The sequence below is a fragment of the Stegostoma tigrinum genome, chromosome 25 (assembly GCF_030684315.1).
Source record: "Stegostoma tigrinum isolate sSteTig4 chromosome 25, sSteTig4.hap1, whole genome shotgun sequence".
Classification (NCBI taxonomy): Eukaryota; Metazoa; Chordata; class Chondrichthyes; order Orectolobiformes; family Stegostomatidae; genus Stegostoma; species Stegostoma tigrinum.
The window spans coordinates 37,356,399-37,383,141 of NC_081378.1; the positions used below are offsets into that span (position 1 = coordinate 37,356,399).

Genomic DNA, 26,743 nt, shown 5'->3' on the forward strand with positions numbered 1-26,743 from the left:
AATGGAGCTGGAGCTGGATGAACTACGGATCATTCGGGAGGCAGAGGGGGTAATTGAGAGGAGTTATCGGGAGTTGGTCACTCCTAAGGCTCAGGACGAGGATAGATGGGTTACAGTTAGGGGGAGGAAAGGGGACAGACAGACAGTGCAGAGATCCCCTGTGGGCATTCCCCTCAGCAATAAGTATACCGTTTTGGATACTGCTGGGGGGGGTTGACCTACCAGAGGAAAGCCATAGTAGTCAGTTCTCTGGCACTGAGCCTGACACTGTGGCAAAGAAGGGAAGGGGGCAGAATAGAAAAGTACTCGTGGTAGGGGACTCGATAGTTAGGGGAATCGACAGGAGATTTTGTGGGCAAGATCGGGATTCCCGGAAGGTATGTTGCCTCCCTGGTGCCAGGGTCCGGGACGTCTCCGATCGGGTGTATAAAGTTCTGAAAGGGGAGGGTGAACAGCCAGAAATCGTGTTACATATTGGCACAAATGATATAGCCAGAAATAGGTTTGAGGATATAAAAAGTGATTTCAGGGAGTTAGGATGGAAGCTGCAGAGCAGGACGAACAGAGTAGTGTTCTCTGGTTTACTACCGGTGCCACGAGATAGCGAGGTGAGGAACAGGGAGCGGGCGCAGCTGAACACGTGGCTACGCAGCTGGTGTAGGAGGGAGGGTTTCAGATATGTTGATAATTGGGATGCCTTCTGGGGAAGGTGGGACCTGTACAAGAAGGACGGGTTGCATCTGAACTGGAAGGGGACCAATGTCCTGGGTGGAAGGTTTGCTCGAGTAGTTCGAGAGGGTTTAAACTAGTATGGCAGGGGGGTGGGAACCTGAGCTGTATACCAGAGGTGAGCGTTGATGCAGGTGAGGCAGTAGCAAGAGGTAGACCAGCTAGTGGGAAGGATTTTCCTGGGAAGGAACCAAGGGATCGGTTAAAGTGTGTTTGCTTTAATGCAAGGAGTATCAGGAATAAAAGTGATGAACTTAGAGCATGGATCAGTACCTGGTGCTATGATGTTGTGGCCATAACAGAGACATGGGTTTCTCATGGGCTGGAATGGTTGCTGGATATTCCAGGGTTTAGAACATTTAAAAAGAATAGGGAGGGGGGAAAAAGAGGAGGGGGTGTAGCACTACTAATCAGAGAGGGTATCACAGCTACAGAAGCTTCCATTGTCGAGGAAGATCTGCCTACTGAGTCAGTATGGGTGGAAATTAGGAACAGCAAGGGAGTAGTCACCTCGTTAGGGGTTTACTACAGGCCCCCCAATAGCAGCAGGGAGATTGTAGAAAGCATAGGTCGACAGATTTTGGAAAAGTGTGGACGCAGTAGGGTTGTTGTAATGGGTGACTTTAACTTTCCTAATATTGATTGGAACCTCCTCCGAGCAGAAGATTTGAATGGAGCTGTTTTTGTAAGGTGTGTTCAGGAGGGTTTCCTAACGCAGTACGTTGACAGGCCGACGAGGGGAGAGGCCATTCTAGACTTGGTGCTCGGAAACGAGCCGGGGCAGGTATCAGATCTTGTGGTGGGAGAGCATTTTGGTGATAGTGACCATAACACTCTCTCATTCTACATAGCTATGGAGAAGGAGAGGATTAGGCAGAATGGGAGGATATTTAATTGGGGAAGAGGAAACTATGATGCGATTAGACACGAGTTAGGAAGCATGGACTGGGAGCAGTTGTTCCATGGTAAGGGAACTATAGACATGTGGAGATGGTTTAAGGAACAGTTGTTGGGAGTGATGAGTAAATATGTCCCTCTGAGACAGGCAAGACGGGGTAAGATAAAGGAACCTTGGATGACGAGAGCGGTGGAGCTTCTAGTGAAAAGGAAGAAGGTAGCTTACATAAGGTGGAGGAAGCTAGGGTCAAGTTCAGCTAGAGAGGATTACATGCAGGCAAGGAAGGAGCTCAAAAATGGTCTGAGGAGAGCCAGGAGGGGGCACGAGAAAGGCTTGGCAGAAGGAATCCGGGAAAACACAAAGGCATTTTACACTTACGTGAGGAATAAGAGAATGGTCAAAGAAAGAGTAGGGCCGATCAGGGATAGCATAGGGAACTTGTGTGTGGAGCCTGAGGAGGTAGGGGAAGCCCTAAATGAGTTTTTTGCTTCTGTCTTTACGAAAGAAACGACCTGTGTAGTGAATGAAACCTTTGAAGAGCAGGTGTGCATGCTGGAATGGATAGAGATAGAGGAAGCTGATGTACTGAAAATTTTGTCAAACATTAAGATTGACAAGTCGCCAGGCCCGGATCAGATTTGTCCTCGGCTGCTTTGGGAAGCGAGAAATGCAATTGCTTCGCCACTTGCGAAGATCTTTGCATCCTCGCTCTCCACTGGAGTCGTACCTGAGGACTGGAGAGAGGCAAATGTAATTCCTCTCTTCAAGAAAGGAAATAGGGAAATCCCCGGCAATTATAGACCGGTAAGTCTCACGTCTGTCGTCTGCAAGGTGTTAGAAAGGATTCTGAGGGATAAGATTTATGACCATCTGGAAGAGCATGGCTTGATCAAATACAGTCAACACGGCTTTGTGAGGGGTAGGTCATGCCTTACAAACCTTATCGAGTTTTTTGAGGATGTGACTAGTAAGGTTGATGAGGGTCAAGCTGTGGATGTGGTGTATATGGACTTCAGTAAGGCATTTGATAAGGTTCCCCATGGAAGGCTCATTCAGAAGGTCAGGAGGAATGGGATACAGGGGAACTTAGCTGCTTGGATACAGAATTGGCTGGCCAACAGAAGACAGCGAGTGGTAGTAGAAGGAAAATATTCTGCCTGGAAGTCAGTGGTGAGTGGGGTTCCACAGGGCTCTGTCCTTGGGCCTCTACTGTTTGTAATTTTTATTAATGACTTGGATGAGGGAATTGAAGGATGGGTCAGCAAGTTTGCAGACGACACAAAGGTCGGAGGTGTCGTTGACAGTGTAGAGGGCTGTTGTAGGCTGCAGCGGGACATTGACAGGATGCAGAGATGGGCTGAGAGGTGGCAGATGGAGTTCAACCTGGATAAATGCGAGGTGATGCATTTTGGAAGGTCGAATTTGAAAGCTGAGTACAGGATTAAGGATAGGATTCTTGGCAGCGTGGAGGAACAGAGGGATCTTGGTGTGCAGATACATAGATCCCTTAAAATGGCCACCCAAGTGGACAGGGTTGTTAAGAAAGCATATGGTGTTTTGGCTTTCATTAACAGGGGGATTGAGTTTAAGAGTCGTGAGATCTTGTTGCAGCTCTATAAAACTTTGGTTAGACCGCACTTGGAATACTGCGTCCAGTTCTGGGCGCCCTATTATAGGAAAGATGTGGATGCTTTGGAGAGGGTTCAGAGGAGGTTTACCAGGATGCTGCCTGGACTGGAGGGCTTATCTTATGAAGAGAGGTTGACTGAGCTCGGTCTCTTTTCATTGGAGAAAAGGAGGAGGAGAGGGGACCTAATTGAGGTATACAAGATAATGAGAGGCATAGATAGAGTCGATAGCCAGAGACTATTTCCCAGGGCAGAAATGGCTAGCACGAGGGGTCATAGTTTTAAGCTGGTTGGTGGAAAGTATAGAGGGGATGTCAGAGGCAGGTTCTTTACGCAGAGAGTTGTGAGAGCATGGAATGCGTTGCCAGCAGCAGTTGTGGAAGCAAGGTCATTGGGGTCATTTAAGAGACTGCTGGACATGCATATGGTCACAGAAATTTGAGGGTGCATCCATGAGGATCAATGGTCGGCACAACATTGTGGGCTGAAGGGCCTGTTCTGTGCTGTACTGTTCTATGTTCTATGTTCTATGTTCTAAATTAAGAAGATGCATTGACATAACTGACCAAGATTACAAGGTTATAATGGATGGCCATAGTTAGAGTAGACCTCAGAATGAAATAGTTGATGAAATGTATGTTACAGTCTGGGATACTGGATAAGGGAGCCAAACTGAAAAAATGGTGAATAATCCTTTAATTCTACATCAAACTTCACATTGTCAATTCTAATAAATCCTTAATCTTCTTTGTTATTGCATTAGTCTGCATTATTTACTGGACCCATAATATTTCATGGGTGTTAATTATAATGAAAATATTACATGAAAATACTTACTCAAAACGTCCAGGACAGTTCCCTTCACATTTTGTCATTGTAACTTCTGCTGAACAGCTTGAATTTTCAGTTATGATATATTTGGAAGTAAATGACATTTTACATTCACCTATGAAAAAAGAGGAGGATGAGCTAAATTAAAACTAAAACTCAGAGAAATGCAACTGAAATATTTCTACTATTGTTTAAAATTGAAAAAAAACTTTTAGAATTTACTAAGAAGTTTGGTAGGAAGTTAGATGATTCTGGCATCATTTTGTTAGGTAATCGGGTAGACAGATCTCTACTTATTGTTATGCGGTAATACAGAACTTGAGTTTGCTAAAAAAAGATTTTGCTGATGCTTTTTTTGTGTGTTTATCAAGATAATTTGCAAAGACATTTAGCCTGAACATGAGGACTTGGCTGATGTGTCAGTAGTTCACTTTTGATTGGTAATTTGCATGGATAATACACCAGTTAATAATGACTGACAGTAAACAGCCAAGCTCTGTTTAAATTTTAAATCAGGCAGAATTCTGAGTGGTCAAGTCATTGTCCTAAGAAATAAACCAGACAATGGCTATCGACTGTTTTGTTGAGTTTCAACAGGTGCAGTCTCTATATGTATTCTTTCTGCATGTAAAGAGCAGTCAAAGGGAATCAGCATTGTTATCTGTCAGTCTTTGGAACATATGTCCTACATACATCACATGGGCACTGAAATTCATATACCACATGACCCATTTGTGTGGTAGGCAGAATGTCTTTTTGAGTTGATGGCAGCCGCCTGTTAACTGGTGAACTCCGCTCATGTTGCTACGACAGAGTAGCAAAGTGAAACTTCCCAGATGTTTTACAGTTCCAAAGTAACCTAAGGTAAACTGGGCACTTTTCAAGACTAAATTATTTAGGCCTGTCCATGAGTTTGTAAGATTTACTGTAAGGTTTTGGAGTAGGTTTGTAGCTCAGGTTGTGGGTGTTGAGGTTGGTTGGCTCGCTGAGCTGGTTTGTTGAGGATGTTACCAAGCACGGTAACGAAACATCTGCAGAACAATAAACCAGCTCAGCGAGCCAACCAACCTCCAGGTTTACTGTGATAGATCATCAGATCAGTGTAACCATTACCCTGCAGACTGGCTACTATAACACGGTTATTGATGGCAGTCTTTTACCTTCCTATAAGGAATTAGCTGTTAGCAGAGTTTGGCTTTCACATTTGAAATATCCCCTCTCTGTGCCCAGAAATTGCTGAAGGTGGAAATGCCACCTATTCTGAGTACTACTGTTTAACCAGAAACAGGCAGCTCTCCATTGCCATCAATGCCTTTGGAAGCAGCGGTATCTGCTGGTAATGCATCTCCTAGAAGGCCCAGATCAAAAAAGGATCCAGAACAAAGATCAATGAAGGTAGGATGGGAGTGGTAGGGTGAGGGTCACTGACGGTGGTGATATGTAATTTGGGGGTGGGAGATGTTTGGGAGGGATGGAAAGTAGAAATTGGACATAAGGGGAAGGGGCTCCCCCATCTCCAATTCATGGCACTAAATGCCTTGAATAGGCAGTAAGTGCCTCTGAGTGAATCCCTGTCCTCCTGCTGGGATCCCCAGGTTTGTATTTTGGATTATCTGTATAACAATATTGCGCATGAATTCCAGAGGTGATAGGTGCTATCATCCTTAAGTGGCCATTAAAGTTTGCCCTATGTGTCTGTGTCAGTCTGGACAATACAGTTAATCACTAAGCAAAACCAGAAGTTTTGGAACCCAATTTCCTTTCTATTACATGCTAAATTGTCCGTAGTGTTCAGGGGTGTGTGGGTTATAGGGGGATGGGTCTGTGTGGGATGCTGCAAGGGTCGGTGTGGACTTGTTGGGCCGAAGGGCCTGTTTCCACACTGTAGGGATTCTAGGTCTGGCAGCACCTGTGGAGAGAGAAACAGAGTTAAAGTTTTGAAACCAGTGACTCTTCTTCAGAACCGGTCACAGTTCAACAGGATTCTCTCTGTTTTGTCTCCAAAGCTGCTGCCAGACCTGTCAGTTTTCTCCAACGGTTTCTGCGTTTATTTGTTTCAGATTTCTGCACCATCTGCGGGTGTTTGCTCTACTGGAAAGAAATCAGTAATTACCAAAGGTTTCATTGCGACACCAATATGAGCAGTAATCTTCCTCCCAGAAACTTTCGTTCTAAACAAACAAAATTAATGTCACATAGTTACTACTGTGAAGAATATTTGAACACGAAAAACAAGAAACATGCAAAACCCTGAAAATATTCACAAATATTTTCAGTTATCTGATTTTTTTGCTGAAACAAGAGTCTCTTTTGTTTCCGGTTCCAGGAAAATTTGGTAATTCTTTTCCCCATTTTACATTGTTATAGAGTTGAGCAGAAACATTAATTCAATTCTTTACTCTAATAATAAGATGGTACACAGGGAATTCCTTACTTTGTTTACCTGTTTCCCATTAATGGGCTACAAATCATGTGTAACTAATTTTGTATCAATCAAATGACAGGCCAAAATCTAAATGCTAAGAGATATAACTGGTAGTTTTTGTTTGTTATTATATATTCGAAACTGAATATTATCCCTTATGCTACTGAAACCACTGTATGCGTTCATCAGCTGCACTTTCTTCTATTGATTTCCATGCTAACTGCCTTCACATTCTTTAAACTCTAAATGGTGAGAGGTTACCAATATAGCCTGTTGTAAGCACCATCACCCCTCTCCACGCTGACCTACAAATAATTCTTCATCCTCTCAGAGGCCTTGATACATTTGTGACCTTTATCATTTTGACTCCATTCATCAGCTAACTTCCCTGAACTGCACAGCTGTCAGCCACCTGGTCTTTCTCTAAGCTCTCCAGCTCTCCACTTTCTCTTCCAACTTGGGAAAAAATGTTCTTGACCGATCTCTTCAATCAATCATCCTAATCTTTCCCTTTCTGGCATGATATTGATTATCTTTCCACATGCCTAGGGTAATATTTACATCAAATATATTATAAATGAAGGTTTATGAATTTCAAAATATTTTCAAAAACATGAAAAATAATATATGATCCATATATAAGGATATCTTCCTTTACATCAAATTCTTTATGTTTCAAAATAGCATGTGTATTTATCCAATAATCATCATTACAATAAATCCACTTCAAATATCTTGGTCGAACCATTGTTCTGTGTTTACCAATATCCCACAAGATGCAAGATTAAGAGACACCTGGTAAGTAGAAACAAAACACTTTACCAACCTTACAACAGCATGGTCTTTCTGTAATTACAACTTGAGAATTCAAGCACATGAAGATGGTACATGAATTTGTGGGATGAGACCATCTTTCTCCTTCCTAGGAAGGAAACACATAAATATTAATAAGTGACCAATGAGGCATTTCCAAATATATTAACCATCTTTATTTTTGTATCTTGGGGAGGCATATTTATCCAGTTTACATTCAGGGATCACATGAATGCTGGGAATTTCTGAAACAACAGCCGTTTTCTTTGCAAGTGGGTACTTTTATTTCCTGACCAATTATTTTGAAAAACAAGGATATCCAGAGAAAAAAATTCACAGAATTAATTCTTTTGGGTAGCTGACTCAGTGGTAGATTTCACTCTATCCTCAGTAGGATTTGTTAGAATTAATAAGCCATTTGCACATTAGATTCATCTTTTTACAATAAAGGAATTGGTTCATTGGTTAAACCTACTGGTTGTCTTACTGAGCTTTTGGCAGCAAGATGGTGGTTGGAATCCTGTGCCTGACTGATGGGGACTGTGGCGAGAAATCTGGGAGCATTGCATGAAAAGTCCAGTGCAGTCTTTCCTGACATTGGGACCAACTCTGCATTTTAAACTGAGCTTGGAGTGTTGAGATGAGCAGTGGTGAGTTGCCTATTTATGGGGATTATTGCTTGTTAACAACTTTATTAACTGTACGTCTTGCCTCATGAATGTGCAGCTTTCTGTCCTACTATCTGCCATGAGCAAATGAGATGCTAACAATTTTTGGTATGGAAGTCAGTGTGGGTACCTGCAGGTTCCAGCTGTTTGCTCGCTCTATCATGTTGGAAATCAAGCACCAACATCTCCGGATTCATTCCATTGGCATCAGCAACATGCCCCCTTTTGTACATGGACATTGGCATCCAACAACTGTCAGCCTGTAATTACCTTTATGACATGTCTGTGATCCACTTGCTACACCTCCTGTACAGCAACAATAATCATGCAATGATGCTGCAAATACACTTCATACTCAGGGAAATGGATCCACGTCATGGATTGGATCAGGCTGCATCTCAGGGATGTTCACTTGCTCTCTCAATGCTCACTCGCTCTAAAACCACCTGCTTGCTTGTGGCATTTCTGTCTTTGTGCATCCAGACAAACAATGGCATTCTAAAGTTCTTGTCCTTTCATGGCAACTCAATGGCACTGTATCCACTAAGCCACACTGTTCATGACACAGTTGGCATCGCTGATATTCCCTCGCACTCACCTCATATTACACAACACAATTTAAATGTCCTTAGCTACATCCTGTAAATAACCATCCTCTCTAGTTCACCACTACCCTGTACCCAGTACCGATTCCAATACTCTATTTTGTCATTCTGCAACAGGAGCCATCATTTACTGGCTAGCAATTCGAAACATGAGCTACGTTTAGTGCGAGCAGAAAAGAAGACAAATAAAATAGAGGCTGCAGTTGGCACGCACACTGCGAACCAAAATGCTGGTGTGCTGATCAATGACAATTGTACATTCCAAGATTTTTCGTTGTATGCAGCTCTCATCTACTGGAAATGGGTATTAATCAGGTTCTATGCAGCATTAGTGCTCGATACAGCTGAGCTCTGTCACACACAACAAGAACTTCCTCCATCCCAATGTTCTCATCCTCCTCTGCTCTAATTTCTCCAGTTCCTTAGCATCTAACACATCAGCTCATTGCCTGCTTTAATTGTGCAAAGTACAGCACGTCAAGATGATACAGCACACTCTGATCTCAGAGTGAAGGTGATCATAGGTAGCAGCAACCAAAATATGATTGAATTTTACGTTCAGTTTGAGCGATAGAGGAGTATGTCTGACACTGTTTCTTTTAAAATAAAGGGCAATTATCATGCTATGAAAGCAGAGCTAGCTGAAGTGAATTGTAAACCGGGTGGATTAATAGAGATACATTGTAGATATTTAAGGGGATATTTCAGAACACATAAAATTGCTACATTGCAAAGAGTAAGAAAAATTCCAAGGACTGAACCCTCCATCTGTGGTAGAAGAGAGAGTCTGTATCACATCTAAAGAAAAAGAAAATTGTGCAAAAAAACAGATGGCAGGTCAGAAAATTTGACAATATAATTAGACAGAAATGAATGAGTAAGAAATTAATAAACAAAAAAGTGTATGAGAGAATGTTAAACTATCCATTTGAAAATGGTTAATAAAAGTCTGTATAAATTATTTACAGTTAACAAAGTCAGCATTGGTCCTATAGAAATGCGACTGATTCTGGAAAATTAATAGATGGTGGATGATTTAACCAGATATGTTGCATCAGTCTGCATTATTGAGGTTATAAGTTGTATCTCAGAAGCAGCAATAAATCTGGAAATCGAAGGGAGGAACTCAAGAAAATCAGAATTAGCACTGAATAATTTGTTGGAGCTACAGGCCAATAAGTGCACAGTCCTGATGGAAAAATTAGTGGTTGCTCAGATAATTGATGCATTGGTGAGTGAAAATGGGAACTGCAGATGCTGGAGAAGCCAAGATAACAAAGTGTGGATCTGGATGAACACAGCAGGCCGTGCAGCATCTCAGGAGCACAAAAGCTGACGTTTCGGGCCTAGACTCTGATAAGCTCTGAAGAAGGGTCTAGGCCCGAAACGTCAGCTTTTGTGCTCCTGAGATGCTGCTTGGCCTGCTGTGTTCATCCAGCTCCACACTTTGTTAATTGGTGCATTGGGTTTAGTTTTCCAAAATGTCCTAGTTCAGATAAGGTGTCACTAGATTAGAAGGTAGCAAATGTAACTTACTTAATCAGAAAGAGGCAGTGTCAGGAAGTGGGAATACTATTGGCAAATTAACTTAATATCTGCTGTTGGGAAGATTTTGGAAGCTATTCCAGAAGAAGCTATTCCTGAAGAAGTTATTGCAGAGAGACATAGAAACATCGAAAATAGGAGCAGGCATAGACCTCTTCGAGCCTGCTCTGTCATTCAATATGATCATGCCTTATCATCCAACTCAAAATCGTGTTCCTGCTTTCTCCCTATACCCTTTGATCCCTTTAGACCTAAATTCATGGTATTCAGGCAGAGTCAAAGTTTTGAAAGGAAAATCATGTTCAACCAAGTTAAAAATGTACTTTGCTGAAGTTGAAAAAACCTAGTTTTGGAGGATGCTTGGAAAAGGAGGAAATAAGACAGTGTCCTATCTTAATGTAACCAACAGAACATTGGAGACTCTGTTAGTCAGAAACATGGAAACATGTAGCAATTATGGTTAGATTTATTTTCAGTTTAATTTAGATTCTTGTTTAATTACATAGACATCTGACTGGAGGCTTTATGTAGAAGGCCCACCTTGGAAGTGTCATACCATAATTGAACATGGTCTGGGTATAGATTGATCCTGATGTGTTGAATGGATTTTTGTTTAAGAGGTTGTATTGGATTTTCATTACGACTTGCCTATTTGTGCCCATAGAATAATGGAGCTGCAGCTTCGGTCTTAGTTGGAATTTAATTACAAAAAGTAGATGATCAACAGAATAAGTTTGAAGTGCTGTTGTAGTTCTTGGTTTATTAAATAGATAGATTGACCAAAAAAAATGTGCAAACAATTATCCTGCTGATCAACCATTTGATTGCAGCCCATTCAACACATCATATCTTCATGGTTGTATTTAACAAATAACGACAGATCGTAAATTCAATGCAACAAAATATATATGAGATTTGTTTGTGATGGCATTATTGGCCAAACTATGCAGATCTGATAAAAATGTATCAGTAAATGAAAACTTACTTCTCTAGGATTTCCTGAATTGTCAATGCAAACTTCACCTATAAAAATAAGGGTATAACCTTACGATCAGTGCATTTTATTTCCACAAATAACAGATTAAACAAATTGCTAATGAAATTTGTGTTGCTTTAATTTCTATTCATATTTATCAAATAGTTCATGGTTAAATAAATAAAAAAGACAACTTACATGAGGTAACACATGAAGTCTTGTTTTCAGAAAGTATCATTCCTTTTGGGCAAAAGCAGCTTTCTGACAAAGGATATAATTTCTGGCCAGGAATCAGCGTGCTGAAAATCAAGTTTAGACCATAAGACATAGGAGTGGAAGTAAGGCCATTCGGCCCATCAAGTCCACTCTGCCATTTAAATCATGGCTGATGGGCATTTCAACTCCACTTCCCTGCACTCTCTCTGTAGCCCTTGATTCCTTGTGAGATCAAGAATTTGTCGATCGCTACCTTGAAGGCATCTACTGTCCCAGCCTCCACTGCGCTCCGTGGCAATGAATTCCACAGGCCCACCACTCTCTGGCTGAAGAAATGTTGTCTCATTTCCGTTTTAAATTTACCCCCTCTAATTTTAAGGCTGTGCCCACGGGTCCTAGTCTCCCTGCCTAATGGAAACAACTTCCCAGTGTCCACCCCTTCTAAGCCATACACTATCTTGTAAGTTTCTATTAGATCTGCCTTGCGTGATGTTACTGGGCGGCACTGCAGCTTCACAGCACCAGGGACCTGGGTTCGATTCCAGCGTCGGGTAACTGTCTTGTGTGGAGTTTGCACATTCTCCCCATGTCTGTGTGGGTTTCCTCCGGGTGCCCCGGTTTCCTCCCACAGTCCAAGGATGTGCAGGCTAGGCGGATTGGCCATGCTAAATTGCCCATACTGTTTAGGGGTGTGTGGGTTAAAGGGGGATGGGTCAGGGTGGGATGCTTCAAGGGGCAGTGTGGACTTGTTGGGCTGAAGGGCCTGTTTCCACACTGTAGGAAATCTAATCTAATCTAATCTCCCCTCAACCTTCTAAACTCTAATGAATACAATCCCAGGATCCTTAGCTGTTCAACATACGTTAAGCCTACCATTCCAGGGATCATTCGTGTGAATCTCCGCTGGACACGCTCCAGGGCTAGTATGTCCTTCCTGAGGTGTGGGGCCCAAAATTGGACACAGTATTCTAAATGGGGACTAACTAGAGCTTTATAAAGTCTCAGAAGCACATCGCTGCTTTTATATTCCAACTCTCTTGAGATAAATGACAACACTGCATTCGCTTTCTTAATCACGGAATCTACTTGCAAGTTAACTTGTAGAGAATCCTGGACCAACACTCTCAGATCCCTTTGTGCTGCTGCTTTATGAATTTTCTCACCAGTTAGAAAATAGTCCATGACTGTATTCTTTTTTCCAAAGTGCAAGACCTCATTTGCTCACATTGAATTTCATCAGCCATTTCCTGGACCATTCTCCTAAACTGTCTAAATCTTTCTGCAGCTTCCCCACCTCCTCAGTGCTACCTGCCTGTCCACCTATCTTCGTATCATCAGCAAACTTCACCAGAATGCCCCCAGTCCCTTCATCCAGATCATTAATATATAAAATGAACAGCTGTGGCCCCAACACTGAACCCTGCAGGACACCGCTCGTCATTGGTTACCATTCTGAAAAAGAGCCTTTTATCCCAACTCTCTGCCTTCTGTCGGACAACCAATCCTCAATCCAAGCCAGTAGCTCACTTTGAACACCATGGGCCCTCACCTTGCTCAGCAGCCTCCCGTGAGGCACTGTATCAAAGGCCTTTTGGAAGTCTAGATAGATAACATCTACTGGGTTTCCTTGGCCTAATATACTTGTTACCTCTTCAAAGAATTCTAACAGGTTTGTCAGGCACAACCTCCTCTTACTAAATCCATGCTGACTTGTTCTAATCTGACCCTGCACTTCCAGGAATTTAGAAATCTTATCCTTGACAATGGATTTTGGAATTTTACCAACTACCGAGGTTAGGTGAATCGGCCTATAATTTTCTTTTGCCTTGATCCTTTCTTTAACAAAGGGGTTACAACAGCAATTTCCCAATCATCTGGGACTTTCCCTGACTCCAGTGACTTTTGAAAGATCACACCCAAAGCATCTGCTATTTCCTCAGCCACCTCCCTCAGAACTCTAGGATGTAGCCCATCGGGGCCAGGAGATTTATCAATTTTTAGACCTTTTAGCTTCTCTAGCACGTTCTCTTTTGTAATGCCTACCATATTCAACTCTGCCCCCTGAATCTCCCTAATTCTTGGCATACTACTCATGTCTTCCACTGTGAAGACTGACGCAAAGTACTTATTAAGTTCTTCAGCTATTTCCTTATCTCCCATCACTAGCCTTCCACCATCAGTTTGGAGCGGTCCAATGTCTACTTTTGCCTCTCGTTTGTTTCTTATGTATTGAAAGAAGCTTTTACTATCATTTCTAATATTACTAGCTAGCCTACCTTCATATTTGATCCTCTCCTTCCTTATTTCTCTCTTTGTTATCTTCTGTTTGTTTTTGTAGCCTTCCCAATCTTCTGATTTCCCAGTGCTCTTGGCCACTTTATAGGCTGTCTCTTTTTCTTTCATGTATTTTCTGACTTCCTTTGTCAGCCATGGCTGTCTAATCCCACCCCGGATAATCTTTCTTTTCTTTGGGATGAACCTCTGTACTGTGTCCTCAATTACACCCAGAAACTCCTGCCGTTGTTGGTCTACTGTCTTCCCCACTAGGCTCTACTTCCAGTCGATTTTCGCCAATTCCTCTCTCATGCCCCTGTAATTACCTTTATTTAACTGTAACACCATTACGTCCGATTTTGTCTTCTCTCTTTCAAACTGCAGACTGAACTCTACCATATTATGATCACTGCCTTCTAAGTGTTCCCTTACTTTAAGGTCTTTTATAAAGTCTGGCTCATTACATGGCATTAAGTTTATTTTAACAATGAAGCCAACACATCAGAATCCTGTTCACAAAATTTCAACGACATTGCTCATGTTGTAGGGAACTGGTAATTTTGTTTGTGTGTTGTATTCAAGGATGGTCCAGTTCACCATTAAAAGTATTGTGGAGGAACATGGTGAGAAGCTTAGACAGTTCCCCAAGTGTTTGTTATTGGGTCTTTGAAAACACAAATAATGATGTCCTTGCCCATGTGGGAAAACAATGGGCTCCTCTCGCTTGGGGGATATCACAAAATGCCTACAAGTGTCAAAGGGAGCAAATTTTTAGCCAGAGTATCAATTATATAGACTAGAGATACAAGGTGTAGAGCTGGATGAACACTGCAGGCCAAGCAGCATCATAGGAGCGGGAAGGCTGACGCTTTGGGCCTAGACCCTTTTCCAGAAATGGCATTTCAGTCTAGGACTGAAACATTAGCCTTCCTGCTCCTCTGATGCTGCTTGGCCTGCAGTGTTCATCCAGATCTATACCTTGTCATCTCATATTCCCCAGCATCTGCAGTTCCTACGATCTCTGATACAATTATATAGACTGTTTAATTTAATTTGCAAAAAATATTTTAGGAGAGGCACATTTTCAAGTTAGGTCAATCTTTGATACCTTTTACCATTGACAAGAAACTTCATTTGGCCAGACACAAAACTCCATTGGCTACACGAGCAGATCAGAGGCAAAGGATATAATGGCCTGAGGATATAACATCTTGAGAATTCTGCAGTGAGCAAATCACCTCCTGGCTTTCCAAAGCATGTCCACCATCTACAGAGGGTCAAAAATCAGGAATATTCTCCCCTTGCCTGGATAAGTGCAGCTCAAACAATATGCAGGTGCTTTGCACCATTCAGGACAAAATAGCCTTCATGATTGCTACCCCATCCACCACCTCCAACATTTGCCTCTTCCCCCCACCACTGGTGCACAGCGGCAGCAGTGTGTACCATCTACAAGATGCACTGTGGAAACTCACCAACACCACCACTTACAAATTCCTTTCCAAGACGCACATCATCCTGATTTGGAATTATATTGCCATTCCTTCTTTTGCTGGGTCCTGGATCTCACTTCCTAAAGGTCAGAAGTCACGCAACACCAGGATATAGTCCTTTGCCAGGCGAGGGAGCAGCATTCTGAGAACATGTGATTTCAAATAAATGTGTTGGGCTGTAATCTGGTGTCATGAGACTTCTGATCTTATCCACTCCAGTCCAATGTCAACACCTCCACATCATCCTTCCTGAAGGCACTGCGGGCAATCCTACATAACATGGGCTACAGCAGCTCAGAAAGCCAGCTCATCACCACCTTCTCAAGTGCGTTTTAGGATGGGGAATAAATATCGGTGTAACCAGGGATGCACACATCCCATGAGAAAGAAAATGGCTTAATTTGTCACCAATCTGCATCCTCTGCATCTCATTTTAGATGAGTTAAATGAAAACAAAAACACAATTTCTTTTCAGATTATTTTTCTGAGAAATAATTTGGTAGATAATTCATTTAACAGTGCGATGGAACTTTTGTCACGTAGCCAATGCCTGAGTGTCATGACGATTAATCTTTGTTTCGTTATACCATGTCCTCAAAGTGTGAGTGTCAGGTGGAAATACTTACTTATTCTCACACTGATCATTATCCTGAGTTTCACAAGCCTTATAAATGAAACCTCCAGGGCAGGTATAATCTTGAAAAGCAAACAAACATGTGAGGTGTAAGGATGTATATTATTAAAGTGTTTCTAGAAAATAACGAATGGGTGCCTGTGAACAAATGACTGTGAAACACCACAGCGATACTTCTAAAATTTCATTATAATTTGTGAATGAAAACAAATCCTAGATTGTCTTATGAGTATTTTATAATTAATGATTTAATTATTTAGCAGACACTCCTTTCTGGATGACTCTGAAATAGTACAAAAGCATTTTAATTTATCCTGAAATTACTTAATGAAGCATCTCTACCTTTCTTTATGATGATTCTTAAACCTACTTTTTTGACTAAGCTTTTGATCATCTACTTCATCTCATTTGATTTGAAGTCTACTTTTGTCTCATAATACACGTGTATTTCAGGACTTGTTTATTTAAAGGGTTTTATTTTTTATGGACACAGTGGCCTTACCCATGAAAACTGGGACTCCATGAGTCACTTTTACAGTGGTTTGCCTGTTCAATGGCTCAGAACAAGATTCAGTTTCGATCCAAAAGGAAGACCTGCCTTTGAGATCTGCCCACTTTTTTGGAAAAAAAACAGGAACTGGAAGATGGTCATGGTTGTTGAAGGTCAATCACTTTAGACCCAAGCCATCACTACAAAAATCTTCAGGATAATTTCCTGGACTCAAATATCATCTGCTGCTCCATCACAACCAGTTCCACCATGAAATCAGAAATAGGCATGTTCGCTGACGGTTGCTCCATGTTCAGCAATATTCACAACTCAAATATTGAAGCATTCCCCAATCTATATGCAGCAAAACCTCAATAACATCCAGGTCTGAGCTGATAACTGCCAAGTAACATTTAAGCAACATATGAGCCATACAAGGACCACCTCCAATGAGAGAATCTAACTATCACCCCTTTACATTCAATAGCATTACTGTCACTGAATTCCCCACCATCAACATTCTGAGATTTACCATTGAGTAGAAACCAATTTGGATCAGCCATATAAATATAGCAGCTTCAAGAGCAGGCGAAAGGCTAGAAACTCTATGGTGAATAATTCACCTCCTGCTTCCTCTACCTTGTACATTATCAACAAATTTCAAATGCATTTAAGAGCCTCAATTGACCCAAAGACATATTTGTTGGAAGTAACATCACGGCCTTGGCTCAAGACCTAGAATCAGGTAAAATTCCACCCTGAGGCCTAATTATTGTTTTTATTATTTTTAACTTAAAAGACCTGAAGCTCAGTGCGTTGTGCACATCAGGAAGTGAGTGAATGTATAATATGATTTTGTATCCACTGAAACTAATTCCTAGAAAACTGTGGGAAGTGCATGTTCAAAGTCCACTAGCTGTTATGTACTCCTGGTTCCTGTGTTGGAAATACAAGAGATAAATATGGTCTAATCAGCCAGGTTCTAAGCAATACTGTCAGCAATTCGGTCTTGATCATGATAAAACAGATTTGGAATGCTCAAACCCTAAACAGAGGTATTTTAGGGAAATTCTGGAATGTTCACAGAGTATGGCAGATATGTGAAATATTGACTGAAAATGAGGTCTGTCTTTTCTTGAACACCTGCATCACTTGGCATTCTGGAGTTTTAAGAACATTCACATTCCCTGCTTTTGGCCCTTAATTTTGCCTTCCCTCACAAATGAAAATATCATCTTTACATCTACTCTCACAAACACTTGATATTCTGAAATGTCTCTTCCTTCATCACTCTTTAATCTTTCTTTTCTCATGGAAAATAACCACAATCATTTCAAACTCTCCAGATAAACATAGTCTCTCAGTTCTAGAAAAATGCTTGATTATAATTATCCTTACTGCAATATCCGTTTGTAAAGTTTCTCCAGTCTACACATACACCTCTATCATTACAAGCAATGGCAGCAGCTTGCAGGCTGGAACAATCAAATTTTGTTGAGTTTGTATGGCAATGGTCAAAGAGACAAGTGTGGTAATAGCGATCAATTTCTTCACTGTAGAGTTTTCTGCAATCTTCAAATGGTCTACATGGTAAATGATAAAAATAAATTAAAATTTTGAAGACATTTCTTCTTTTATAGCACAATAAACACTAAACTATATTATTTCACAGATTAAATTTATGCTTTGGGGCAATATAAACTCTTAGATTCAAATAGTCCTTTCCAACTTCTAACCAAAAACTTTAGTCTGGAATTATTAAACTAAAACCCTTACACTGCCATAACCTATTTCCTTACTATTCTGAACTAACTCATTTCACAAGTAGAAATATTTCTTACATCTAACCTCAGCTAGATCGTCTGCAAATTGTAACCAAAACCTTTCCAATCCATGATATTATTTACTTAAACAAAAATCTTGATTCTTCTTAACCAAAAGTAAGATAATGAATATTAATGTTTTGATTGCAAAGCTCCCAGAATACAAATAAAGAAATGCAACTTCAATACAACTTCAGGAGACCTCAAGTCTCTGTTCTCTGACCTATTCTGGTTAAAATCCATGGCTCCAGAAAGACTGACAAGACAATGATTAAACCTTCTCACGTACACAGATCAAAACCCACGTGCCACTTTTCAAATCCAAACTCTAAATTAAATGATGTTAATATATAACAGATATATAATTAATTATATACTATACACTTTTTTTCACAATACAAACACCAAGATCAGCTGAAATATTGGTTACATCTGGAGCTATGAGTTCTCCAACTCATCAAATATTTGAATTTAATTCTTCATGAATTACTTTGTGAGGAATAAGTCAGACAAGAGACTACAAAATACAAGATATAAACTCTTGGATTCAAGTAGTCCCTTCCAACGTCTAAACAAACACTTTGGTCTGGACTCACCAATTGTATCTTGCTATATATATTCTCTATATATCTGCAAATTGCATTTTATCAGTTTGTCTTTACCTTTGCAATTTTCTTTCTCGTATTTATTTACATAAAAGTGAAATGCGAACGAAAACATTCACATACTTTTCCAAAAGTAGTTCACAAACTGTTTTTTCCGGTGGACATGTTGGAGAGGGAGTTTCTGGACCAGGGCACTCAAGATTTGTCGGAGTTAATTGACAGTATGGCTTATTTGGGTCAGGAACCTTCCAGTCATTTGCAGCAATGTGGCAGCAATATTTTGGCATCACCTCCCTATCCCTTTTCAGACAGTCATCAACGTCATCCAAGCAAGAGCCTTTGAGAGGAAAACAAAAAGTTGTCATTTACAATAATCTGTGATCTTTCTGAGAGAAATAGTATGATTCTTATCTCATCTTTCAGGAATACAAGTAGTTGAAGATAATGTACACATACCGCACTGTCCTTGAGTATTGTTCAGAAAGTAGAGATGTGATAATCTAATTTGAAAGGAATCTCCAAAAGAAATTATGATAGCTTGTATTTCAGGAATAGAAATATATACAGTCTGCTGTTTAGAATATATGTCAATTCCATTCAAACTATAGGGAGCAGCCACATTGTCTCCATCAAAAGTTATCTGTAAAGGTGAATAATGGGTTTAAATCCTTAAATAACTAGACAATTTCAGTGTAAATCACATGTAATATTTTCTGATAATTGAAACACATACTGCTACAGTTTTCCATTTTACATCACTTTCCGTTCATTCATTGTCACTATCCTTGCTCACTTACGTTGACTTTTGTAACCCAATAGTTCTTCTGATGTGTTTATTTCCTTTTTATTATCCACCAGCCTAATCCTCTGCCTAGCTCCGAAAGCCGTTATTCCAATTCTGTTCTTTAGTGCCCCAGCCCCTTCCACTGTTGCCCTCTATCGGTCAGAAAACCTTTAACCACCTGGATTGTAAAACACTCTCTAGTTCTATTACCTCAATTTTCTGCATTAAAACCTAGCAATCCTTGCCAGACTTTTCATTTCTCCTCCTTTCTCGAAAGAGTTAAAAGAATGCTAAGAAGCACAGACAGATATAGAAAGAGTGATTGCGAGTCAGAGTCAGTTAGAAGAGGAAGGAATGGCAGAACTCACAAAAGTTAAGATTCTATAAAGGGAAATATGTTGAGATAAGGAGCTAAGGTAAAGAATTAGAGTTATTAAAGCATGTTTCATATTTTAAGTTTATCTTTAAAGTTTTAAGTCTTAAATTTTATTTACACTAAATTGAGTTAGTACTCCAATAAATAGAGATGTGGCAGGTCACTTCTGTTCAATTAGAGGTACATCCTGATCCGAATGGGAATTTAAGGGCATTTCTTGTGTCCTGGACAATAATGTATTAGTAAATATTATCAGCTTGACCTCTGGGCTTAGGCTGCAGCTGGAGTCTCTGCTATACATGCACAAACTAAGAGCTATGTGGAGACCGGATTTCAAGATAGTTTTAAGAGAGTGAATGCAGAGGGAGAATATGTAACTGCTGAACTACCAAGTAGGATCAGGCATGTATTGTAGGGACTCTATGTATGCATCTTACTTTCAAATCAATATTCATTTGTGGATACTGGTGATGAGGACAATTTGTCTGGGGAATGTAACCGTTGCTGGGTCTATGGCACTATGGGCAGTGCAGCCATATGGACATATTCAGGAAAGGAAGCAGGACCTATCAAGAGGTATCTCAAAAGAAGTAATTTCTGACCACTTTTGGTATCATGCATGAGTGAGTATAGAAACAAAAAGACTGCACAGATTAACACATGGCTGTAGAGATGGTACAGGAGGGAAAGGAATAGAAAGGTAATACCAAAACACTGCTGTCACATTGCTGCAAATGACAGGACAGTTCGGTGACCCAAATAAGCCAAACTGTCAATGAACTTCTGGGTCATTGAAACTGGTCTTAGGGGAGGTGAGACCTCAATAGTAACAAAACTGATGCCTGCATGTTTGCAAGTGCATGTGAAAAAATGCATGAAGGCTCAGTTTGTGAACTGCAGGGGAAAATAACTATACATTGTGGCATAAAAGCTTCGTGCTCATTATTTTGGGAAAGAAAATGTTCAGGAAAGATGGAAATCTAAAGAAAAGATGAGCAGGATTTGTAATAATTAAGGAGAATATAAAAATGCTGCAGAGAGAAGATAGGCTGGGTATTATTTGGAGGCAGTTATACCTACCCTGGCTGAAAAGTTGGAGTGAGGCCACCTCGTCTTGGTTAGGTCACCTCCTGTCAGTTTTATGAGCAATTGGCTCAGAGCGAGACAATAATTTAGCAGAAAGCCCAGCCCTGGATGGTCAGCAACTATCCAGTCCCAACAGCACGCTTGAGGTAGTGGCCAATATAGGGACAGGTGGCAATTCCCGATCTTGAGGAGCCATTGAGTTGGATTCAAAGGTCAGTGGGGATGGGAGAGGTAGTGGATTTCCTGGGTCTATCTGGGCTGTGGCAAGCGAAATTGAGCATCAAGTTTGTGAAGGCAGAGTGGAAGGTCATATGCCATGCACTCTTGGGTAAAATATCAACAGAGATAAGAGAAGGCCCTTAGGTGGCCAATAATTTGTCACTTAGAGCCCTCAATCAATGATATGATTGGTGGGGCACCCAATATCTTGGTAAAATACCAGAATACCAGAAGATGCAGGTGGGTAATGAGCTTTGTGCCCAACATGGCACTCAATTTTCCATCATGTCTTATGTTTGGCCAGCCTAATCTCAGGTGATCAGTGGTAGTACATAAAATTTCATCTGGAATTCTGAGAGGGCTGATGGCAGCATGTATTTATTTCGAGGGAAGAGATAATCGAAGTACTATGGGCACCAGGAATACTATCCAGCATCAAAATTGTAGGATATTAGAGAAAGGCACAAAAATCTTAAGGGTATTGGTAACTGGGGCCTTCTGCACCCTAACATACACTGAGATAGTAACAGTGTGAAAGAGAGGGGATTTGTTTCTGAAATGGTTCTGTGAAACGAATGGATCAATTGCCAGGATGAGAACATTTAGGTAATAGTGATCATTGCATCACAAACATTAAGTTATATATGTGGAGTGCAATAAGGAGCAATATAGGATTAATATATTTAATCTGAGGGAACAGATCAGGGAATGATTCAGGTATTTCAATGCACAGTTGTATTATAGGGCAACACAGGACAACCATAGGGAGAGCCCCTTGGATGATAAAGAAGATAGAGTGTCAGCTGAAGCAGAAAAAAGAGGAAGTAAGACAAATGTCAAGTTGATAATGTAAATGAGAACGAGGCTAAACTTAGTCAGACTAGAGTGGAGGTGAGAAAGGAAAAAGAACGGAGGCAAAGTTAAGTATAAGAAGACTCCAGCGGTTAAAACAAAAAAAAATCCAGCATACTCTATAGGCATGTAAAAGTGAAAGGAGAGTAGGGGCTAAAAAACATATCTACAGCTGAAAGCATAGGAAATAATCAAAGAACTAAAACAATATTTTGCATTTGTCCTTAACAAGAAAGCTGCTCCTGCTCCTATTTTATATCTTTCTAATTCTACAGCAGGTGCTCAAGCAGACATTAGGAAAATATATGCACAAATTGCTGAAGGTGACAATATGAATGGGAATGTGTCTGAAGGGGCATTTGAGATCTAGGGTTTCGCAAATGGAGAATGCAGAACCAATGAAATAATGATTAATCTTCATAAAACTGTGCAGTGGCCTCACTTTGATAATTGTCTCCAATTTTTTGCACCATATTTTGTACCAGAAGGATGTGAAGTATTTAGGGAGAATGCAGAAATGTTTTAGCAGATTAATTCTAGGGATGTGCTACTTTAGTTTTGTGCATAGACTGGCTGTTCTCCATAGTGAAAAGAAGTCAAAAGAAGAGAGAAATTACCTTCACCTCCCTTATCTCTGCTGAATGGTGAATGATCTGAAATATTAACTGTTTCTCTCCGCATTTGCTACCTGACTATTGAGTATTTCTAGCATTTGCTGATTTTGTACCAGGTTTACAGCACATTTAGTATTTTGTTTTTGTATTTATTTTGACAAGATTTATAGAGTGTTTAAAATCATGACCAATCCAGTTGGGCATTTAGAGCGAGACCATTTCCATTTGTGATAGGGTTAAAAAACAGAGGATACCAAATTAAGAAGATTAAGGCAAAAGAATCAATACGACAAGAGTAATAATCACATGAAACAAATAGTTAGGATTTGGATTTCAATGCGTTAAGATGTGATGGAGAGTGATGCAAATGTGGCATTCAAAGGGGAGGTGGATAATTGTCTGGAGAGAAAAAAAGCATTGCTTTGGGAAAAAGACAAGCAAGTGGAACTTACTGCATTGTCATTTAAAAGAGCTGTTATAGAGGTAAGAGGCCAACCATTCTCTGATTCACTCAAACTGCAACAACTCTCTGATGCTAAAACTTTTTACTGGTTTCACACTTAATTCTCTTTAATATCCTATGAATAATATTTTCTATTAAAGGGTCCAATTTTAATCCTTTCAAAACGTCATTTCTCACACAGTTAATGATCTTAGAGGAATAAACAATCAAGATTTGCTTTTGATTGCAATGTACTTACCAGATGCTGACTCCCAGTTGTAACAGTTACAACACTTTCATTGTAAAACATGACTATCCCTCTCACGCAAGACATGGGCAGGCCCTCAAAACAATAATAATTATCGACCAGAACTGAGAAATTGTATTTGGGAACTCGTTCTTCAACAAGCGTATATGTGCAATTATCGAAGAAATCATACTGTGTACCACCAAAAGTGAGATAGTGGGGGTCTCCCCAGACTTGACATTGGCCTGAAAGAAGATAGGGTCTGGGTTAAAAGGAGACTCATTAATCATTTAAAAAATGTTTAAAATAAATATAAATTCAAACAAGAGATGATACTTACAATAACAATACCATTTCTCACATCCATTTTCATCAAGAAACATTGCAGATTTTGGACACGTGGGCTTCTGATCTGGTAAACATTGTGTTGTGTGAATTGTTGTTTCTGAGAGAGTAGTTCTGGTCAATTTTGTCATGTTTGTCACTGTGGATGTTATTGATGGAACTGCGGTAGATGTGGATGTGGGTGTTGTTGGAATTGTGGTGGATGTGGGTGTTGATGGAACAGCGGTAGATGTGGATGTGGGTGTTGATGGAACAGCGGTAGATGTGGATGTGGGTGTGGATGGAACAGCGGTAGATGTGGATGTGGGTGTTGATGGAACAGCGGAAGATGTGGATGTGGGTGTTGATGGAACAGCGGTGGATGTGGATGTGGGTGTTGATGGAACAGCGGTGGATATGGATGTGGGTGTTGATGGAACAGCGGTAGATGTGAATGTGGGTGTGGATGGAACAGCGGTAGATGTGGATGTGGGTGTGGATGGAACAGCGGTAGATGTGGATGTGGATGTGGGTGTTGATGGAACTGTAGTAGATGTGGATGTGGGTGTTGATGGAACAGCGGTAGATGTGGATGTGGGTGTGGATGGAACAGCGGTAGATGTGGATGTGGGTGTTGTTGGAACAGCGGTAGATGTGGATGTGGGTGTTGATGGAACAGCGGTAGATGTGGATCTGGGTGTTGATGGAACAGCGGTAGATGTGGATGTGGGTGTTGATGGAACAGCGGTAGATGTGGATGTGGGTGTTGATGGAACAGTGGTAGATGTGGATGTGGGTGTTGATGGAACTGTAGTAGATGTGGATGTGGGTGTTGATGGAACAGCGGTAGATGTGGATGTGGGTGTGGATGGGACAGCGGTAGATGTGGATGTGGGTGTTGATGGGACAGCGGTAGATGTGGATGTGGGTGTTGATGGAACAGCGGTAGATGTGGATGTGGGTGTTGATGGAACTGTAGTAGATGTGGATGTGGGTGTTGATGGAACAGCGGTAGATGTGGATGTGGGTGTTGATGGAACAGCGGTAGAGGTGGATGTGGGCGTTGATGGAACTGTAGTAGATGTGGATGTGGGTGTTGATGGAACAGCGGTAGATGTGGATGTGGGTGTTGATGGAACAGCGGTAGATGTGGATGTGGGTGTGGATGGGACAGCGGTAGATGTGGTTGTGGGTGTTGATGGGACAGCGGTAGATGTGGATGTGGGTGTTGATGGAACAGCGGTAGATGTGGATGTGGGTGTTGATGGAACTGTAGTAGATGTGGATGTGGGTGTTGATGGAACAGCGGTAGATGTGGATGTGGGTGTTGATGGAACAGCGGTAGAGGTGGATGTGGGCGTTGATGGAACTGTAGTAGATGTGGATGTGGGTGTTGATGGAACAGCGGTAGAGGTGGATGTGGGCGTTGATGGAACTGTAGTAGATGTGGATGTGGGTGTTGATGGAACAGCGGTAGATGTGGATGTGGGTGTTGATGGAACAGCGGTAGATGTGGATGTGGGTGTGGATGGAACAGCGGTAGATGTGGATGTGGGTGTTGATGGAACAGCGGTGGATGTGGATGTGGGTGTTGATGGAACAGCGGTGGATGTGGATGTGGGTGTTGATGGAACAGCGGTAGATGTGGATGTGGGTGTTGATGGAACTGTAGTAGATGTGGATGTGGGTGTTGATGGAACAGCGGTAGATGTGGGTGTGGATGGGACAGTGGTAGATGTGGATGTGGGTGTTGATGGAACAGCGGTGGATGTGGATGTGGGTGTTGATGGAACTGTAGTAGATGTGGATGTTGGTGTTGATGGAACAGCGGTAGATGTGGATGTGGGTGTGGATGGAACTGTGATAGATGTGGATGTGGGTGTGGATGGAACTGTGGCAGTTGTGGTGTTTGCTAATGTGTGTGGATTAGGTCTTGTACTTGGTGTGGGATGCTGACAGCAAACTCTTATTCTGTAGTCCAAACACATTAAACTATTTTCGGATGTCTGATTATTATAGGTACAAATGAGTCCTGTTTCTTTCTCGCATGTCACATAATCTTTCATCTCACTTATCGGGCGCTGGGGAAATTTGAGAGCCTCACACTGAATGGCTGTAATTTGATGGGGAGAGAATGGACATGGAGGACTGGACATTTGATTTAATAACTCAGTGTCTGCTCTGTTTTGCAGAGTTGGTGTGTTTTCGTTGAACCACAGAGACCATTCGCCTTCACAGATTTCTGCAAGATAAAAAACGAAAGAAAACAGCAAAATCAGAAACAAACCAATTTTTACAGGATGTGTTTCCAGTCTTTGCTGTGTGTTTGACATTTCCAATTTATCACGTAATTGAACAATAGGTTATGAGGTTGTGGACTTGCTTGCTGAGCCAATGTGTTTGGTTGCATTTATTTTGTCACTCTGCTGGGCAACATTGTCATCAAAAAGAGCTTTATGAGTGACTGCATTGTCTTCTGTTTATGATTTCTTTCTTTGGATGCAGGCAATGATAACAAGGCCAGAATTCGTTGCCAGTGTCCCTTGAATTGAATGGTTTGCTACGCCAATACAGAGGACAGTTAACAGTCAACCAACAAATTGCTGGAAATCTGGAGAAACGTGTAGGCCAGACCCAGTAAGGATGGCAGATTTCCTTCCTTAAAGTACATTAGTGAACTGGATGGGCTTTTTGAACAATCAGCAATAGCTTCACCTTGAGTGAGGCAAGCTTTAAATTCCAGATATATTAATAATTTAAATTCCATGAGCTGGTATTTAATTCTGGGTGCCCAAAGCATTAGCACCTACAACAACCCAAAGACATTACCATTGGGTCTCTCCAATAAGCGTGAACAAATAACAAATAACAGCACAGGAACAGGTCATTTGACCCTCCAAGCCTGTGCTGACACATTTTATCCTTCTGTACTAAAACTGTCTTTGCTTACAGGATCTACATCTCTCTATTCCTTCCTATTCACGTATTTGTCCAGGTATATCCTGAATGCTGTTATTGTGTCTGCTTCTACCACTTCCTCTGGCAGCATGTTCCAGGCACTCACCGCTCTTTGTGGGAAAAACTTGTCTTGCACATTTTTTTTAAATGTACCCTTCCCTGTACATTAAAACTGTGTCCCCTAGTAC

At 41.1% G+C, this 26,743-nt stretch overlaps 1 protein-coding gene across 4 annotated transcripts in view; it reads right to left on the reverse strand.

Moving 5' to 3' along the window:
- LOC125463160 (mucin-2-like) overlaps nt 1–26,743 on the reverse strand; it is a 110,217-nt gene that overhangs the window by 4,278 nt on the left and 79,196 nt on the right. For all 4 annotated transcript variants that reach the window (XM_059654650.1, XM_059654649.1, XM_059654648.1 and 1 more), the window contains 11 exons: nt 23,614–25,839; nt 23,286–23,518; nt 19,110–19,293; nt 18,777–18,990; nt 17,624–17,808; nt 15,728–15,797; nt 11,317–11,417; nt 11,128–11,165; nt 7,338–7,433; nt 6,200–6,257; nt 4,093–4,201 (listed from right to left, as the gene is read on the reverse strand). In XM_059654650.1, coding sequence (XP_059510633.1) covers nt 4,093–4,201; nt 6,200–6,257; nt 7,338–7,433; nt 11,128–11,165; nt 11,317–11,417; nt 15,728–15,797; nt 17,624–17,808; nt 18,777–18,990; nt 19,110–19,293; nt 23,286–23,518; nt 23,614–25,839 — 3,514 coding nt within the window. The remainder of the gene's footprint in view (nt 1–4,092; nt 4,202–6,199; nt 6,258–7,337; nt 7,434–11,127; nt 11,166–11,316; nt 11,418–15,727; nt 15,798–17,623; nt 17,809–18,776; nt 18,991–19,109; nt 19,294–23,285; nt 23,519–23,613; nt 25,840–26,743) is intronic.